The sequence below is a fragment of the Atheta coriaria genome, unplaced genomic scaffold, assembly GCF_025399875.1.
Source record: "Atheta coriaria isolate IRGN ID8LTWV9N9 unplaced genomic scaffold, Caltech_Dcor_3.1 hic_scaffold_10_pilon, whole genome shotgun sequence".
NCBI classification, from domain to species: Eukaryota; Metazoa; Arthropoda; class Insecta; order Coleoptera; family Staphylinidae; genus Dalotia; species Dalotia coriaria.
In genome coordinates this window covers 759,770-779,041 of record NW_027045452.1, presented here as the reverse complement: position 1 = coordinate 779,041, position 19,272 = coordinate 759,770, and the positions used below count along the sequence as shown (strand labels likewise).

The window sequence follows — 19,272 nt, the reverse complement described above, 5'->3', positions numbered from 1 at the left end:
AACATATTACAAAACTGTGAGTTTTCTTTTTCAAAAGTTTTTTTTTACTATTTAATAAATTTCAGCGTTTGGGATGAAGCTGCCGCTACGTTTAAATGGCCTTTAATGTAATCAGTGGAGTTGCGGTTGGATTGATTGTTAATTCGGAATTTATTATAAGTTTCAAATATTTGCTCAAAAATCAATTTAATACAATACCATGTATTTTTTAGCAATTTAATATACCTTTGATTCCTCTTTTGCTTTGCCATATTATTCCAACATGTACATGTGGTTTCCTTGTAAAAGAAATGGAAAAACAAAGGTGCTATTGGTAAGAATATGTAATTCTAAACTATTATACACTTATTAACAAGGTGCATCATTATTCACAGGTTTTTCAAATAACGTATTCAGTCGTAATGTTCTACATAAACCTAACTAGCTATAAAATCAATTCATAATCAGTTTAAATAATAGGTGCAGATACGCTCCTGCACACTAGTTGCATGTTTCCGTCTAAAACGTATTTATTGTGTGTATATTGGCTTCATTGTGTATGATAGTCATTATTGGTAGACATTATCGACATAATTTTACAAATAGTATCCACATGAGGTTTTAATGGATTTTTATCATAGCATTAACTGCAATATATATCTACTAATGGAAGTATTAAATGCAATCAACAAAATAACATTTCTAAAATGTACCAATTATTTCATTTTTACACGGTTGATATTAGAAAACTCTAAATCTAAATCTCTATGTATCTGATTCAAAGAACATCAAAACAAATCATTTAGTTTCACTACATGTGCGTTTAACCTTCAAATAATACTTCAAATAAGTATATCGTATTCCTCGATATTGCTTCTGATTCATGTGGTTACAAATTATTATTTCAAACTGACCCTCAAATATGGATACATGTTTTATTCAAACCAAAGGTTCTTTAAATCGTAAAACAGCAGAAAAAGAATTCTCTGCAATATCATTTGAATCATACAAACCAAAACCTAAGCCAGTATTAGAAGAAAGCCATAAAGATGAAACAGAAAGCCAACTGAAATCACAGCATCATCACAAAGATGCACCTGAACTTAATATTAAACGGACCAAACAAGAGATTATTAGGTTTGGTATGACAGGATTCGATGCTGCAACTCAGGAAGATGCTAAAATTAAGTTGGCAATAAAGCTTGGTAAGTCAGATTAACTGTATGCCTTGATTGAAATTCTCTAAGTTTTTTCTGTTGTATCAAACAGGTGCTAAACCTAAAAAGAATAAACACCAGAACTACAAGTTACTTATTGAGCAGCGAAAGAAGGAAAAATTGGCAAAGGAGGAAGAGCTCAAATTCCAACAGCTTGGAAAGAATAATGCTGGCAGAGCTACAGCCAAGGGCAAATCATTTGATAAGAAAAGGAAATTAAAGAGTGATATTTTAGATATATATGGCACTGTGAAGCCAAAAGATCTTAAAAGTGTACAAAAACATAAAAACTTTAGTAAAATGAAAAGGAAATAGTTTTCATTAATATTTGTGGGTAATTGTGTAAAGTAAGCTGTAATTTGTGTTGCCTATCAATAAATGCAAATAACAATTTTGTAACATTTTCTTTTTAATGCGGTAATCTAGTTAAACAAAAGAGAAACGTGTTGTAAATATAATAGAATAATGGTTCAATCAACATTTCGAAGATAAAAAGCCTACTTCGTCATTTTATTGAAAAGCAACCAATTTAACATTTGACAGTTGCTGATGCTAGGACGCCATTGCGCAGATATGGTGGTTGTCGCCTAGTACTTCCCGAAATCTCTTTCAAACAAACTACCGAAAAATACAGAACACTATTGGTTTTGTTAATCGTCGTGATTCCGCGGTAACTGTACTAACTACTGGCAACACAACACTAAAAAGGTACGTTTGTTAGCAAGAGTGCCGTTGCTCTGCGGCATAAGCACGCGACGCACATGGTTATGTTTACGACGCTAAAAACTTATACGCGCATTTCTTCCAGCATTGATTGCCTGGGAAGGCGATTATGATGCCTCTAAGTGGCGCTCATACAATACATAATTCCAGTCAAATGGCCAACAGTCAAACATCATCCACCAACAGCTTGACTCCCACTGGGGGTTCAAATAAATCAAGTAGCTTAGTAAGTGTTCATGTTTTTAAAACGAGAATCCAAATGCAATGAGAACTTACTATAAATTGTTTGTTTTTATTCTAGAAGCCTAATTACACATTGAAGTTTACTTTGGCTGGTCATACAAAAGCAGTATCTTCAGTAAAGTTTAGTCCTAATGGTGAATGGCTAGCAAGTTCATGTAAGTTATTTTGGTTAAGTTTCTATTCTTATTTTCATATTACTTTCTATACAGCTGCTGATAAACTGATCAAAATCTGGGGCGCCTATGATGGCAAGTTTGAGAAGACAATCTCAGGACATAAACTTGGAATTAGTGATGTTGCATGGTCTAGTGATAGCAGGTTATTAGGTTAGTATTCTTTTCTATTTGCTGCACTGTATTAATTGTTCATTTGTTTGTTATGTTTGCCATTGCAGTATCTGCTAGTGATGACAAAACATTAAAAATATGGGAGTTAAGTTCAGCTAAATGTTTGAAAACATTAAAAGGCCACAGCAACTATGTATTCTGTTGTAACTTCAATCCACAATCAAACCTGATTGTGTCTGGATCCTTTGACGAGTCTGTGCGTATTTGGGATGTGCGAACTGGAAAATGTCTAAAAACGCTACCGGCTCATTCAGATCCAGTGAGCGCGGTACATTTCAATAGGGATGGGTCACTTATTGTCAGCAGTAGTTATGATGGATTATGGTAAGCACTAAGTTTATAGAATTGTTACATATTTATTAATCTTGAATTTTAGCCGAATCTGGGACACTGCATCTGGCCAATGTCTGAAAACTCTCATCGACGATGACAATCCACCAGTATCATTCGTGAAGTTCTCACCAAATGGTAAATATATACTCGCTGCGACGCTAGACAACACGCTGAAGTTGTGGGATTATTCCAAGGGTAAGTGCTTGAAGACGTACTCAGGCCACAGGAACGAAAAGTATTGCATTTTTGCGAACTTTTCCGTCACCGGCGGCAAATGGATCGTGAGCGGCTCCGAAGACAACATGGTTTATATTTGGAACTTGCAAACGAAAGAAATCGTTCAGAAATTACAAGGACACACAGGTATGTTGAATTATTGGAAATTATTGACGAATAATTGTACTTATTTACTTATTTGATACTAGATGTGGTTTTATGTACGACGTGCCACCCGACCGAGAACATTATTGCGTCCGCAGCCCTCGAGAATGACAAAACTATAAAACTCTGGAAGAGTGAGACGTAAACCAACTGCACTAATACAATTTATTCATTACATATATTTTACAAGAAAACAAGCGATACACTGTTGGTTTGTTTTTTCATTTAAGCCTCCGACATTTATCGGCAAATTTGACATTTGTGTGATTGCAGTAGGGAATGTGTCATTTCAAAAATACATGATTTTGTAATACTATCTGCGGATTATTTCTGCCTTTTACTCTTTTATTTATTTATTGTGCTTGTGAAATGACTGATCCTACCAAGAGAAAGATGAAGATGCCCGCGTGGCACTTGCCTTACCTAGAAAAACACAATATTTACAAGTTATTTTATGAGTTAGCTCGAGAATTAGTGATCCAGCAGCCGGACGATCATGTCTTTTTCATGAAATATCTACTCACGAGCGCGGTGAAGAATATACACATTCCGCACGTGATTGTTTTGGGTTCGCCACGGATTAATCTCGTTGAGGTAGCCACACAGATCAGTTATCATACGAAATTGTTTTTAATCACTCGCGAGATGATTGACAGTGTGTTGAAACTGGATGATCGGTCAACAGCAAAGCCTTCAGATATTATTTTAGGCATACAGAGTATAATGAATTTGAACTCTGGTGCTATCGCGCAGCATGGATGGATATTAGTCGGTAATGTATTGTAACTTTAGTTGCATATATTAAATTATTAAATGAAGGCAATGTGTTTAAATACATTCGTTGATTTTAGATTGTATCACGACAAAACAAGAAGCTCAAAAGCTTCTGGACGTTGGAATTTTACCCACGCACGTCCTTTATTTAATTTCCCCGTACAGCCCTAAGCTTACTGACCTTTTATACTGCGATGTCACCACAAATTGGCCCACGTTTCGTCGAAACATGTTTGACATAGTCGAGGTGTACAAACAAAAACTGATTGAGATCTATCTGGACGATTCTGATTTGGAGACGTTGGTCACAAAGTGTGTTGAGTTAATTTGCATTGAACATATTGAGAAAGGTCCAAAACAGCCGCGAATTGTCTTGATTGGCCCACGTGGTTGTGGAAGGAAGACTCAAGCAAAGTTACTCGCTGAAAAACTCAAAATAATCTATAGTAATATATTAATCTCTTATTTCAAATATTTTAAATCTTGTTTAGGATAATTACATAGCTGATTACTGTATGTCCCCAGTCGATTTCGAGTATTTGCTGTGTCAGGAGTGGGTGTCCGAATCTGAGCTGGGTAAACAACTGCGTTCCTGCGGTGACCGAGCGTGCTTCAACTCTGCTCTTTTGACACGCGTCCTAAACAAACGACTTCTATCCATCGAATGCCTTCAGATGGGCTGGGTACTCACCGGTTTTCCTTTTACTGAAAAAGACCTGAAGCACCTGGACTGTGTGGAGACGCCGCCCAATCGCGTCGTGTTCCTCGAGTGTGACCTGAACGTGTGCCTGGAGCGACTTCTAAAGCGACAGATCAACGTGTTCACCGGGAGTGTCACTCGGCTGGACGAGGCCGATCCGGATGTACTCACATCAAAGCGCCTGCAGTATCACCCGAAGGACAAAGCTGATCTGATTAATGCGGAGGTAAGAGAAATCCGATCGTAAAAGCGTGATTGATTGAATTATACGCCGTCCGATGGTAGTTTGCGAGGACACTAATTGATGAATTTGATTTTGTAAACTTCTAGTTGCAATTCTACTGTACACAATACGGTGCGTTGCGTAAGTATTGTGGGGGGACGGCGGCTGTCGTCAACGCTGATCAACCCGAGCGTTGGGTGTATGAGAATATCCTTGCTGCGGTCATGCGGGACCTACCTATCGTTACGCCCCGCGACCCATTTGCCCCTGGGCCGGCGACCAAAGCCGAGATTACAGCGGCGATGCCCTACAAAGTTTTCACTCACGACTAATCAAATGTTTCAATACTTACACGATGCAATATTAATTTTGATGGTGTTGACTTTGTGTAAGTAGAACAGCTTTCCATCGTACAAAATTTGTAATAATTAGCGTGAAACTTACTTCACAAACGTATAGTGTGCAAGCACCAAACAATAACCAAGTTTCAAAGCTGCACATTATTCAAACACAATATAGGAATCTAACAAGTATCATATATTATGTGCTTTTTCTTCTCTTTTTTTACAAACAATGCACTATACACGAGTTTATGATATTTACAAGAAATACATTTATTGCCAGTTGTCGACCTTCTTGTTGAGCAGCCTCATCTCGACTTCACACATGCAATCTGCATTTTTGTTTACTTGTTTATTGTGTTTTTGTGTCATAAAATTAAATTCTCCCTTAATGCCAGCGCTTTATGTACAATTATAATATACATACTCTCAAATTTAAAAACTTTTAAACATTTTATATTCTTCACCATCAATTTTATTATCATTAACAACTATAGATATTACTTTAGCTTTTTTTCTTTCAATGTTTGTATACATATATTTATAATCATTTATTTAATTTATTCTTTACGTTTGGGATAACTTTTATTTATGTGTGTAGGCAAATTTAGAAATTCCTCTACGGGGGGTATTTTCATCTCAATTCTCATTAAATACTTCGAGTTTATTTTCAGCATCCGTTTGAACTGCCAGCGCTAAGTTTAATACAGCGTACTTTTTCCCTAGATGCTTTTTTATTATCTAGATTGAAGTCACTTCACCTTCACTGGGTTTTGGATGCTGTGCTTATCTCCCTCTGGGGACGAGTGCAGGTGTTTTATGCAAATTAATTTTGTCACCTGTTTTGCTTAATGGAACGTAATTTTTCGAATGTGTGCGAAAGCGGGACGCCATTCAGCAATTAAAATAAATTAATTAATATGTAATACTTTTTGGCACAGTAATTTTTTGGCATTTTGACGGCAAACTCGCGACATGTACTATCGAACATATTTTACTGGCGTTGCCTGGCTTTGGCATTAGCACGAGAATACTGTGTTAATTGTCTATGCACTAATCGTCCACAATAAGATATATCATGATATGATACAGGATAGGTGATGGTTGTAGGTTGTCTAGGACGATCGCGGCTTGGCAGATGAATTGGCGGTGGCGCCGGGCGCAAATCACGTCAGATCGTACTGTGTGATGTCGTTCTGGACGATCGGTATGTGAATGCTGCTTTGGTAAGAGCGACCATTTGGATTGGGGGCAAATGCGGTTGCTTGCATCGCCTGCATACCCTGCTGATGTTGTATCAGTTGCTGCTCACGCGATTGCTTGTACTGCTGGTATTCACGCGCCTGCTGATACTGTAGCTGCTGTTGGTAGATCTGTTGCTGAATGAGATCGCCATTGCTGAGACGTACGCCCTTGTACATCCGGGGGCTAAACGTCGCGCTGGCCCCTGCCTCCGCGGGCGGATGTGCGGCGCCGGCAACGACCTGGTAAGACGGAATGTGTTTAGGGGAAGCGGACGACTTCACCGGACTTGATCCGAGCAACGCCGCTTGCTGGCTATACTGTCGACCATATAGTGAGCTAAGCGCCTGATATTGCATCGCTGATGAGTAGGCGGCGGCGGTATGCTGTTGTGCTACCTGCTGCGGGTGATGCATTGCAGTTGGCGGCACCGGCGGGTAAACGGGCGACGCATAGGCCTGCCGATACGGTGTAACGCCGTAGGACTGATGCACCATGGACTGGTTGAAAGGAACGCGTTGATCGCCGATGGGCACGGGTTTACCAGGGCGTCGCTTTGGAGTTGCTGGCAGCGAACGCGAGCCGGCACTTGCCGTCTCCCAGTCTTTAAGTAATGTCGTCACACGCTCCTTTTCGAGCGCCTTCTCATTCTCGCTGCTCGAGTCGTAGTCTGGACCCTGCGAACAGACAGGATTAACATTTATTATGCTCGGCTATGGTGAGATGTGACTTTCTGCTCGCGGGGTCTATTCACATGCATAAAGCGCTTGTCCGCACAATCTGCGCATTCATTAGCATGGCATTTGAATAATTTTGTTTTATTGCTGTGCAGCGAGCCTTTGTGCGCAGCGATTTAAGCGCCGTACTGAGGATATACAGACGCGACGCTATACAGAAACGTTATTAAATTTGCGGCGGCTCTTGAGCGCGGCAATAGTCAAAAATTCGTGTCCTGGGTTTTCAGGCCATCACGTATGCATGCACAGACAGTATATTCATTCGCAAAGTGCTGATTTTAATCTAATCTGGAGTCTTGCGAATAATTATATGCGACGTCTTTGCGTTGCTTTGCTTTGTGTTACTGAACGAGAACTAAATTTTAAAATTCAAAAAGGTCTTTACAAAACATGTCATGTTTGCTACATTTACAATGATGAATGAACTTCTGTTTTTGTTTGTAATTCAAAATGTTACTTGCTTTTTGGACCAAAAGATAGTACCCGTCGACCATTACTTTTCACTCATAAAATAAGAGAGTATCATTAGGAACTACTTTATTAATATTATGAATATAAAGAGCGGTTTTCAAAGAGACACTATTTTGTCTTCTAGTATATTTCCAAAGCCATTGCATATCTTTTAACGCCCTTTTGTTTATACGATAGGGAATTAATTTCTCTTTGATGTAATATATTAGTCTATGGTGTATATTTCAGAGGCATAACTCCTATATAAGAATACATTGGTGTCTATTAGCAAAATGACCTATAATGGTAAAATGGCCTGGTTGCAAATTTTGTAAAAACATTCATCTCTTGAAGTAATTAATTAATTAATTAACATATGTCCATCAAGTATGTATGTTTTTATATTTTTTTTAGGTCAGTAAATTGATGAACAGATCTGAAATTTTATTTTAAATCTGCGCACATCAGAACTTTTACTAAACATTATTTGTGGTCGAAGAATTCAGAAAAGAAATCAACCAAAAAGTGCCTCAACCATTGAAAAATCCGTCCGCATCAATGTGGATTCTATGGACAGTAAATCTTAATTAAACTTTAGTTCATCATTCTTTGCTTAAACCCAATTGGATTGTTAAGATTGCATTTAATTAGAATTTCTTTAGTCAGTAATTGTTGGGAAGTATCTAAAACCTTGATCAGTTTAGATGAATTATTTCTTCTTTTAAATATAATTGTATCATTCAGTAGCAATAAAAAAATGGTTGTTTGTAAAGTAGGTTTACGATCGAGATGTTTACGTGATAACGTCTTATTGGTGATATAAGTTTTGTTTGTTGCAATTGTTGTAACACTTCACTTGCACTTCACATTTTGTTTTACTGTTAGGCTCCCCGCACACTACAAACTTTTTATCGGCCGATAAAACATTCAACGAAAACTTAACCGCACGAGAAAATCTCCATTCGTTTGTGTGCCGCTAGAGTGAGAGAGACGGAAGATCGGTCAACTCACTCGAACGCTATGACTGGCACGGAATGACTGGCAGCGCTCGAGATGAGACGGGAGATCGGTCCGTCTCTCTCTCGTTATAACGAGAGGGGGGTATACCTGCGATCGACCTCGCTCGTGACACAGTTTCTGAACCGGTCACCCGTAAAACGATTTTAAAGACGTTATCACGTCAAAAATTTCGCAAATTTCTTATCTTGAAAATGTAACTAATTAACACAAATTTGGTGAAGGTGCCTGGCAGCTTAGTGAGTAGTCGCATTAATTATTCAAACTTAATAATATCTGTACGTAGAAATATTTGTATTAACCGTATTAAAATATCTTTTGACTTAATAGCATTAATAGCTGCAACTTCAATTGATATATTGTTCATGGTGATAAAATATATACAATCAGTTGCATCATAGTTTGTAAAGAGAGGTGAAACCTATGTTTAAGAGTTTTCTTTAAATTGTTAAATAAGTTTCAAGTACTGTCAACCGTAACATGTACTAAGTATGAATTTGAGAACAATTTTTAATTTTCTCTATTATGCCTTAAATAAAAAATAAATAATTATAACTTTTATTCCTGGCTCTTCGGAAAACTTTATCTTTTCTTCTTGTTAAAAAACTATTTACTCATATAATAATGACCACTTTATTGTTATACTTCTTCCCATTTTCTTATTTTTTAATGCAGATTCCAAACAAAATAAAAATTTAATAATCTCGACAGTATTAAAATCACAATACTCACGCTCTCAATCTTTTCGTCCAGCATCTTAAAGAAATTGTTTTGGCTTGCCGACAGCTCCCTGCAAAAGCAAGCAATAACATAATCTTTTACGCGGCGCGCCCCCGAAAACAATAACAAGCGCGGCGCACCGCCGAGCGACTTACGGGTGAACAATTAGCGGCCCACCGTACGGCTTCACTTTGATCGTCTTCTTGTCTCCGTCCTCGGCGTTCTCTTCACCCGCCTCGACGCCGTTGTTGTCCGCCTCCTCATCGACGCTGTCTGCTTTCTCCGGCGTCACTGGAGCAAAGCGAAAACAATGCGTATTAAAAATGTCAGTCGTAAGCATCCGGCAATCTTTGCATACACAAACAACCATTAGAAATGCCAAGAAGAGAAACGAGAAGAGATAGAGAAGATATTCATGCGATTAAACGTTGGAAGGACTTCACGAATGTCACAAACAGTAGCCAACGTAATCACAATTTTAGCTTGTTATTGCCGACTGTAATGTTAAATAAGTATGCAAAATGGATATTTTCTCTCCGGGTCTCAAACACTTCTGAAAATACTATTTTTAAAAATTAAAATTTTATGTGTTTCCATCAAGCTATTCTCGATTAATTAACTAGTAATTAATATTATTGTGCTGGATGCATGCGCCTCGTGCATATATGCCTCACACGCAATCATTGATTTCCAATTAATAATTAAGCGAGTTTGCCATCAGTTTGCTTCACGCCCTGCAAACGTGAGGCAGCTTCTGGCACCATTCTCATTAATTTGACGGGGTCGACACAATGCAAACACATAACTTCCATTGTGTTTGGGGCACCGTCCCAAACGCGCAAAATTATATAGTCCATCGTTTAATATTCACCAGTCTTTAACAATGCAACACCTACTTCCAATCGATAATTAAATAATTCATTCTTGTATTATTAATGTTGACAAATTACATTATAGTTGGCTTATTTGTATTTTTCATGTTTTATTTTTATAAGTATACTAGCGGCCCTGTCGAACATTGTCCCGACTTATCTTTCACGAATATTTTCGAAATTCCTGAAAGACTTTTTTAGCTATATGTGCCACATCCATTATTAAAACTCACAGTTTCTATTTCCAAATTTACAAATTGATTCACATTTATAATTATTGTCAAAATGAGTTTCTATCTGTCAACTAATAATAAAAACAGTCGAAAGGTATTGACATTTGTTAGAATCATTTGGAGTTAACAGATAATTGTGACTGTCAAATAATAACAGACAAATAATTAGCAATAAATTAAAATTGCGACTATAATTTGAGATTTAAACTATCCTATCTCTCAAGTTGGATCGAACTGCACATGGTGTGCGAATTTTATTATAATCGGTTAAGTGGTTTAGGAGTCCATTGAGGACAAACATTGTGACACGAGATTTATATATATTAAGAAGAAGAAGATTTCAACTTCTATACTAAAATTAATAAAACTAACTTTTGCGCAACCCCCATTAGTTTTTAGTTAAAAAGTAATTAATTTTTCTATCTTGATCAAGGCTTGGTATGCGTCGATTCCATAAATAAGATTCGCAATTTTATTTTAAAGAAATGAGAATTGCTAATAATTCACTTGTGCGCCATCTGGGATGTAATTATTTAGCTATAACTTTGATTGAACCTCTACACCAATTTTCATCACTCATTTAATACATTTTAAGTAAAATTTAGCTTTTAATAATTATTTTGCATTTTCTGGCGGAGGTAAATCCAATAAATCATAGATCATCAAAATCACTCCAAACGTTCGTGAGTTATAAATGTGGTAACAAACACAATTTTATTTTATAGACTAGCTTTTACTCGCGACTTTGTCCCGGTAGTGTTTAATAAAAATGTAATTCGTCTTTACTCCCATATTCTAGACATAGTATGTGGCAATTCTATCAATAAAATTCGCAATTTTATTTTAAATAATTTAATCATATAAAAAGTAGCTAATAATGCACTCAGCGCACCATCTCGGATTCAACTATTCAACTGTAACTATGATTGAATCTTAATGCCAACGTTTATCCTATAGAAAAGGGCTGTTTTTAAGGTTTTCCCGGCAATTATTCGCATTTTTCTCGGCGTAAAAACCATCCTTGGACTTTAACAAATGCGCTTACTAACAGATTTTGCGATTTATTATTTATAGATATAGATTTTACACCTTACAAGTTATAAGTGTGCAACCAAAAGTATCCTACTCATTTTTCCTTGATCACAAATATTTCTATACTAAAATTTCTCCAAAATAATTTTTTTTTGTATTAAACCGGTACACATAGGTAAACAGAGAAACTCACATTTGCATTTATAAAATGAATTCGGATTAGATCCTACAGGTTGCGATGGTGCTTTGATTATGTAACTTTTAAATTTGATTATGAATATTTGGATCGCCTGGGAAATACTCATACTTTTTCAGGTGCTTGTTGTAACTATGGAGGGCTTTTATCCAAGTGGGCGTGAAACGGGTAGCGTGATGCCTTTGGGAAGTGTGTTGTCAAGAGGTTTTTGATAAACTGGCACTCAACAAGTACATTTGCGTAAGGTGCACGCCGGCAGGTGAGCACCCAAGATACAACAAATTATTCATGAGTTATGCTTTTATGGCGAAGCTGCAGAGTGCAAATGGTTTTTAATAGAAAAAACAAAAACGGATTACTAGAGTGACGATACATGTTCGTTAAACAAAAATAATTTTGGTAAAAATGAATATCTAAATAAACTTCAAAAGAAAAATTATAGAATAATAGATTTCTATTTAAATCAATTTAAATGAACAACAACTGGAAGCAAATAACAAGACGCGTTGCATGCGTCAGCTATTTTGCTTTTTATTATTAAGTTCCTACCGAAAACTGTTCATTACATTATTAAAATTGTTTTTTTTTTAAATTTCATCCTATTAATTTCTAAAAATATCTCAAATCCGGGAATTCACATCGTTTGCAGCTATAGCGTTATTTTAATTAGTAATTAATAGCTGACCAAAGCGCTATTTTCACAATAAAAAAAGCTTGGCGTGCGCATCGACGAGCATCGTTCGATAAGTAATTAAAAAGCGCCTTCGTGGTAATTACATCCTTTTGATTAAAACGACAAGATGGCACAGGTGCCGGCAATTCATTTCAAAGCAACAACACACTTCATGTTTACATCAAAATAAAATATATTCGATATTTCGCTCAATTTAAGAACGGAAAAAAAAATCGTTCCGATTGAAAAGATTAACGTCTGCGGATTTGGGATTTCGGCGTTTGTGGCGTCGCTCGTATCCGATCGACTTTGATGTTTCGCCTGTGCGCGGATGGCGGCTGTGAAGTAGTAAATCGATTCTAAATATTTGAGACCGGCAACGTTTTTATTGATACTTAGTAGCGCACGCATGTGTCCGAATCAATCCGCGCGTTCAGCTGCTTGGTTAAATAAACAGGACGAGCTGAGCCAGCGTTCGGATCTTTCAAATGTTGCGAACATTTCCTGAGAGTTGCATTTCAACTCAAAATATGTGTAAATATTTAAAACAATGCCAACTATTTATCATACTGCTTCCACAGTTAATTTTGACAAACAACGCACTAGGCAACCAAATCTACATGCAACTTATGCACACACTATAATATATATCATTACTTAACCTCAATAAATATAACCACTGGTTTTGTTAATTGAAATTGTGTTTTATGAAGAAACATTGCAGACTGTAAATGTAACGAGTAAGTGATAGCTGTAAAATAATTATCTCTGTTCTTAAAACGATGTTATCTGTTACAATTTCACGAAATGATAACGAATGACGTCGAAAGAAGAATGAAGTCAATTTTGCAGTGTGAAAACATGCTCTCAAAGAGTACTCGTGCGCCACCCACTTTCCTATCGACCAACAAACATCCCGCGCATCCAAACTGCCTATGGAGTGAGCGAATTGGGGGTTTGGGTAGCAACCAACATTTTATCTTCTGAGCACGTCGCAACTACAACTTCTGCTTCAGTTTCGACGCATCTTCTGACGACGCAGTGCGCGTTACTCGCCGACGCAATGTGCCACATCGAATAATACAACATAGTGGCATTATTGCAAACGACGTCAGCTCGCTTCGTTTATTATTCAGCCCGTGCTTTGCTAAGCTACGGATTAATTTCCTGCAACTGAAATATTCATGATGTAAACTTGTCAGATGATCTCGATTTGCATTCACTTAGCTATATTGTTTATTGACTAATTACGATTGCAAGAGCAAAAATAAGGAATGAAAATATCGAGTGGCATTAAAACACTGAGTAAAATAAGTTAATTTCATTTTACGGTGCATTGAAGACCCTAAAATCCCTTTATATTTAATATAAATATACTCGTAAATATGTAGCCTTATTAAGACCTTAATTATACATCAACTTATACGCCCACTTTGATTCTCCCTTTCATTATTCCCTATCAGTAAGCACTCATAAAACGTTTAGCAGTGTTGCATATTGATTTCCTTATCGGCGCTGACGAGGACGCATCCTTAGGCAATCGAAACGTAGTTCCATTTTTAACGTTGCTCATCAATATTGAACTGGTGAATCTATTTGCTCGTGTGATGATTATTCCTATTTAATGACATTACGTTAACTCCTTTAACGAGAAAGCTTCTTTTGCTCGGCTGAAAACCTAGCTGTAATTGGATGATAATCGAAAAAGGTCGTCAAGTATATAGGTACGAGTATAATCCGAATGTCGTAAACAACAAACCGATGACGAATGCTTGTGGAATATTTAATGATATTGCATATATATTTTACTAATGATTATTTTTGTTTTTGCAAGGTAATGTATATATAAATATAATTTGGAGCCAGTTTAGTAAAAAAAGAATACGTATTGGACGTCCCAGGAAGTACTATAGTCGATTTTGATAAACATTATATTCGGTTCTGCATAAAATCTCAGTTAATTCTCTCTGCATTACCGCCACCACAAAAAAAGTAAGAAAAAATAATTGCATCTTATCGTCATTGCGATTTGTATTATACTTAATAAAAAACAATGAATAATAATGCAATATTTAAGGAGATTGGAAAATTTACAATTATTCACTTATTAGTTATTTAATTATGAATTTATTAAAAATTATGTGTGAGTATACTAGAAGTGAAACTTCAAAGAGTTATATTTATTGCTAATTAATTAAGATAGAATGAAGAAATAGTTTATTTTCATTTTTATTGTTAAGCAAAAAGAAGGTTAGTCTATAATGGAACCGAGCCCAAACAGCATAACAAATGATATACAGATAACTTAAAATAAATTTAATTTATAGAAACACTCAAGAATACATTTAAATTATCTATAAAGCCATTGTAGTTTCTCAATTCAATTGCAAACTCTGTATAATGTTCAAGGTACTTCAGGTCATAGTAAGATGTCGTTGCAAAGAGAAACAAAAAATAATAAAACTTTGGATTAATTCGCAGACCGCGAATATACATGCATGCATCTCTTCGTCACGTTAAAGCTAGTTATAAACTCAATTAACCTGCTAAGTGCGTCTGTAAATATTTCATAAAAGCTAAATATGATTTAAATTTTGTATTGCATTCATTGGTGTTGGGTTAAAGGATTTTGTTTTTACGTGTTATGTAACCAAACAAATTAGCATAGAAATCGAACTTTAGAAATGTAAATTTTCATAAAGATTTTCCGGTAATAAAATTTTTGAAAGTTAGAACTACGAGCAATGTGTAGTGTTTCACCGAAGACATCACTATTATTAAGGTAGTAAGGGTAAATTAAAATATAAATATGATTCTTTTGTGTTTAGATTGTGTTTGACAAGATGGAGAATAGACAGATGATGCTATTTGCTGCAATAAAGCACACGCCATACTGCTCTTTTAAGGATTCTTTTTACATTAAAAACTAAATTGGTTGCAAGTTTGCAGAGTACGCATTTAAACATGATGTAATAACAGTACATACCTTCATGTTAATTGTGAAGTTGTAACCAGATAAAGAGTAGTATTGGTATTAACATCTAAATGTACGGAATTTTTTTATTTGTATGAAAAACTAATCATAACTCATGCATTAGGTATTACCTAAATTTACACAGCATTATATTAAATTATTAAAGTTTCTTTGGTTTACTTGAGAATTCAATTGAGAATTTATTATTTATGGATAACATACGATTAAATTAACAATGTAAATGTTACAGTAGCGAAATATTAACATAGATTTTGAATAAAAAATTCTTATCACCTTAGCATTTATGGAAGTTTTTTTTAAATATTCCTAGCAGCAAAAACATTCCTTCATTTTTAACTTTGTAATGAGTATCGCTACCTATTTATTATTTTAATAAATAATAAGCCGCAAAGTATTAAGAATTTTACCTCAATAATTTGAATCAAGAAAATTAAGAAAAATAAATATTTATCTATCAACAAACTTTTGCTCGCAACTTCCGGTATTGTTTAATAAAAATGTAATTTGTTTTTACTCGCTTGTTCTAGATATACTCGTAGTATGTGTCAATTCTATCTATAAAATTCGCAATTTTATTTTAAAGAAATTAATTATATAAAGAATTGCTAATAAAGCACTTCAACGCACCATCTCGGATTCATCTATTTAATTATAACTATGAGTGACTCTCAATGCCCACTTTTATCCTATAGAAAAGGGTGGCCTTTAGGGTTTTCTCGGAAATTATACAAATTTTTTTCACCGTAAAAACCGTCCTTAAACTTTAACGAACATTAAAAAAAAAAGAATTGGCCAAAATTGGTTTAGGCGTTGTTAAGTTGCGCTTACCAACAGATTTATCGATTCATTTTTATATTATAGATTCAACACTACGCAACTTATATTTTTACTATCAAAAGTGGCTTTATTTGTTTTTCCTATGTCAAAAATATCACAATAACAAAATTTATAAATACTGATTGAGTGGTTTTTATGTGAAAGTGTCATAAACAACAAACTCACATTCGCATTTCTAATATTAGTTCGTGTACTGATTATATGAAACAAACTTAATTACAATATGATAATATGTTATTTAGCAAATTGATTTGAATTGCACGATAGTGTTGATACATGTGTGAATTGCATTAATTCATGTCATTCGCTGAAAGCGCGTCGAAAATGCTAAATTAGTGGATTGCGGTTATGCGCTACGGTAAACATGAAACAGTTCAATTGAAAAGTTTATCATTCAACAGTTTATAACTCGCTGCACGTGTGATAGCAATGGTGAAATCCGCCTAAAAAGTTTTAACTGTCTAAAATGTCAAAAAAAAATCATAACTATATTATAAACCGCATCCAGTAAAATAAAATTTTCCGCAACATAAATTTAAAATTGAATGAGGTTTCCATTATTTAATCTTTCATATTGTTGACCTAATTATACGTTAATTAAAAAATTAATAAATTATCCAGTTACTATCAACTAGCGTGTCACTATAATGGAAAATAATTAGAGACATCAATCGTACATTTATAAGTAACTATATTTGTACCCAAGAGTTGTTACGCCGCAATTATTATCCAACAAAATAACGAAAAAAATTATTGAATATTTAATGCTGCATCGATTTGTGCGGTTTAACTAGACGTAGGTGTACTTTAAACTCGAAAAATGTAAATCACATTTGTACGCATTGCAAATAACACGGAAGGTGTAAATTTGGAACATGTTTATAAATCGAATAGTCCAATTTTATGCAAATTACCGATCCAAAAATACACTGAAGCACTTTGCAGTTTCATAGTCTAAATCTAAGTACTCGTACTTAAACTAATCCGTCTCTCTACCAAACTCAATACGAGTAAGTAAGTGAAAACGAGTAAAAACAAATTTTGTTATGAAACATCGATAGAATCAACTCTAGACAACTTAACTAAACAGAAGTTGCTCGGTGTATATGAATATCACCTGTCAAACATAACCCGAATGCAGCAGATTCATTGGTGAGAAACATGCCGCTGTATTTGTCATTATTGGGGCACACGCACGAATTGACACATAAATAGAACTGATAACGTAGTGTCGACCGTGGCCAGAGGTGCGGCGTATTCGTTTGATGTGTTGATACTTGTCGTGTTGTGGTTTCATTCGCATTTACATGGGTGTGCGAGTCGCCGCCGTCGTATCGCATCTTGCGCGCATCCGTTTGGTGACAATCATTCGGGCACACTGCCAGCGCGGACGACAACGCCGCCAGCGAAATTTGGTTCTGCAAAACACATAGCTCGGGACAACTTGACACGAGTAACCCGATGTGTGCAGGGTCGCGATATGATTTCTACGAGAGAATAAATAGGAAGTGGATGTAAATGGTGGCAAATGTGTACTAATATTTTTGTGGTGGCACACACTCGTATTGGACATATGTTTGCTTTGCAAAAATCGTAACATCAAAGTATTCAAACGCATAACATCATGCACTATGTACACAATAAAATTACATTTTATTAAAATAAGCAATTTTTCATAGTTCAAGGCTTTCAACACAAATAACATTTTAAAAATGTACTCCTCATAAATAGAATAATAATTTGATGTACAATGGGTTGCATATAACACAATAGAATTACAATACTTTGACTTCTCGTTTTTGTAATTGTATAGAAATACGAGTATTAAGCCATAGTTAAATAACTTCATTTACAATCATAAAACTAGTAATACTCGTACACCTAAAATTAATTGGATTGTTTCATTTCGCAAATGATTCATGTATGACAGAATTTGATAGATTATAATTTGAGAATTTACATAGCAGTGGATTGCCGGGAAAGCGCTTTGTTCGCAAAAATCACGATCGAATCGATGCGAGAGACTATAACCGAGTACAGTGACCTATTTCGTGCGCGTTTTTAATGGTCTCTAAACAATACGGCCCGCCCATCCGATGATCATCGTCGGCGGTGATCAATATTTACTGTGCCCTCGCGACTTCCATGCGCCAGCAACGAAATAAATCTTCGTTTTTGGCAAATTTATATCGCATCAATCACGCATCCAAGCCCTCATAGTGATTATATGCGAAGCGTATACATAAACACATACAAAGAAGGCTACAATACCGCGTCAGTTCGTAATGGCGTTGCGCCAGAGAGCAGATGATAATATCATATATTCATATACTCTTCGTTCGTGCGTCTATCGTAGCATACGGCTTGAATTTATAAACATGCACGTCGCCGCCGGCGGCGGTGGAGGCGTTGCTTGAATGCAAAACGAGCGCTATCGTTTACAGTGTAAATTGGGTTGCCTAAAGTAAAAATTATTACCTAACCATAGTTAAATACTTCTCGCTTAGATTTAAATTCCTATCAAATAATCACAACAAAAACTAAAGTTCTAACAATTTTTGATTCTTTTCATTTTGCGTGTGGTATTTATGAGTTTACGCATCTCGTGCAGACGTTGTATATCGACGTCGCTGTTACCTTGGCAGGATCAAAGGATAAAAATAAAAATATCGCATAGTCGATAATAGCGCCGTCATCCCCTTTATCAGTCAATACCTTTATGCGAGTACTGCGCCTAGTACTTACATATAGGACTCTTTTTTTTTTCGCATAGACGTTGATAGAGATTTTGTCCCAAAGGCGTGAGAACAATATCGTCGAAACGTAGACGTAGACATAGGTCCCGACCCTACCGACGCGTCCACTTCTTATTTATGAGTGCATCTATATATAAGTCGACGGCTCGAGGGCCTCCAGGGCGCTTTATTACCAGCATGCTTTATAACTCACTCGAAATCGGCGTGACGTCGCGATGAATCCCGCACAAAAGTTTTATCGCAGCATTTGG

At 35.8% G+C, this 19,272-nt stretch overlaps 4 protein-coding genes across 5 annotated transcripts in view; 3 read left to right on the top strand and 1 right to left on the bottom strand.

The window, feature by feature from the left end:
- The first annotated feature begins 737 nt into the window (after nucleotides 1–737).
- Nucleotides 738–1,595, top strand: LOC135801260 (uncharacterized protein C1orf131 homolog). The gene is made up of 2 exons (XM_065314676.1): nucleotides 738–1,184; nucleotides 1,249–1,595. Exons 1-2 carry the CDS (start codon nucleotides 902–904, stop codon nucleotides 1,509–1,511), a joined length of 546 nt encoding a protein of 181 aa, XP_065170748.1. The 5' UTR covers nucleotides 738–901; the 3' UTR covers nucleotides 1,512–1,595.
- Nucleotides 1,596–1,731: 136 nt separating this feature from the next.
- Nucleotides 1,732–3,539, top strand: wda (will decrease acetylation). The gene is made up of 7 exons (XM_065314672.1): nucleotides 1,732–1,904; nucleotides 2,005–2,145; nucleotides 2,221–2,317; nucleotides 2,372–2,488; nucleotides 2,557–2,833; nucleotides 2,886–3,205; nucleotides 3,268–3,539. The coding sequence occupies exons 2-7, from the start codon at nucleotides 2,029–2,031 to the stop codon at nucleotides 3,366–3,368; spliced, it is 1,029 nt and encodes a 342-aa protein (XP_065170744.1). The 5' UTR covers nucleotides 1,732–1,904; nucleotides 2,005–2,028; the 3' UTR covers nucleotides 3,369–3,539.
- A 53-nt stretch (nucleotides 3,540–3,592) lies between these two features.
- Nucleotides 3,593–5,460, top strand: LOC135801255 (adenylate kinase 8). Its single transcript, XM_065314671.1, has 4 exons — nucleotides 3,593–3,995; nucleotides 4,075–4,443; nucleotides 4,523–4,923; nucleotides 5,028–5,460. The coding sequence occupies exons 1-4, from the start codon at nucleotides 3,593–3,595 to the stop codon at nucleotides 5,250–5,252; spliced, it is 1,398 nt and encodes a 465-aa protein (XP_065170743.1). The 3' UTR covers nucleotides 5,253–5,460.
- The window catches only part of tow (target of wingless), a 32,135-nt gene continuing 18,299 nt past the window's right edge, over nucleotides 5,437–19,272 (bottom strand). For both annotated transcript variants that reach the window (XM_065314674.1, XM_065314673.1), the window contains exons 3-5: nucleotides 9,583–9,718; nucleotides 9,440–9,497; nucleotides 5,437–7,180 (exon numbers count right to left, since the gene is read on the bottom strand). In XM_065314674.1, coding sequence (XP_065170746.1) covers nucleotides 6,428–7,180; nucleotides 9,440–9,497; nucleotides 9,583–9,718 — 947 coding nt within the window. In that variant the 3' untranslated portion in view covers nucleotides 5,437–6,427. The remainder of the gene's footprint in view (nucleotides 7,181–9,439; nucleotides 9,498–9,582; nucleotides 9,719–19,272) is intronic.

Bases quoted from the DNA above. Each gene is read 5' to 3' on its own strand.
- LOC135801260 (XM_065314676.1), top strand. From the start codon at position 902: ATGGATACATGTTTTATTCAAACCAAAGGTTCTTTAAATCGTAAAACA. The intron at 1,185-1,248 runs GTAAGTCAGATT...TGTATCAAACAG, and splicing joins TAAGTTGGCAATAAAGCTTG to GTGCTAAACCTAAAAAGAAT.
- wda (XM_065314672.1), top strand. From the start codon at position 2,029: ATGATGCCTCTAAGTGGCGCTCATACAATACATAATTCCAGTCAAATG. The intron at 2,146-2,220 runs GTAAGTGTTCAT...TTTTTATTCTAG, and splicing joins CAAATAAATCAAGTAGCTTA to AAGCCTAATTACACATTGAA. The intron at 3,206-3,267 runs GTATGTTGAATT...ATTTGATACTAG, and splicing joins GAAATTACAAGGACACACAG to ATGTGGTTTTATGTACGACG.
- LOC135801255 (XM_065314671.1), top strand. From the start codon at position 3,593: ATGACTGATCCTACCAAGAGAAAGATGAAGATGCCCGCGTGGCACTTG. The intron at 3,996-4,074 runs GTAATGTATTGT...CGTTGATTTTAG, and splicing joins GCATGGATGGATATTAGTCG to ATTGTATCACGACAAAACAA. The intron at 4,444-4,522 runs GTAATATATTAA...GTATGTCCCCAG, and splicing joins AAAACTCAAAATAATCTATA to TCGATTTCGAGTATTTGCTG.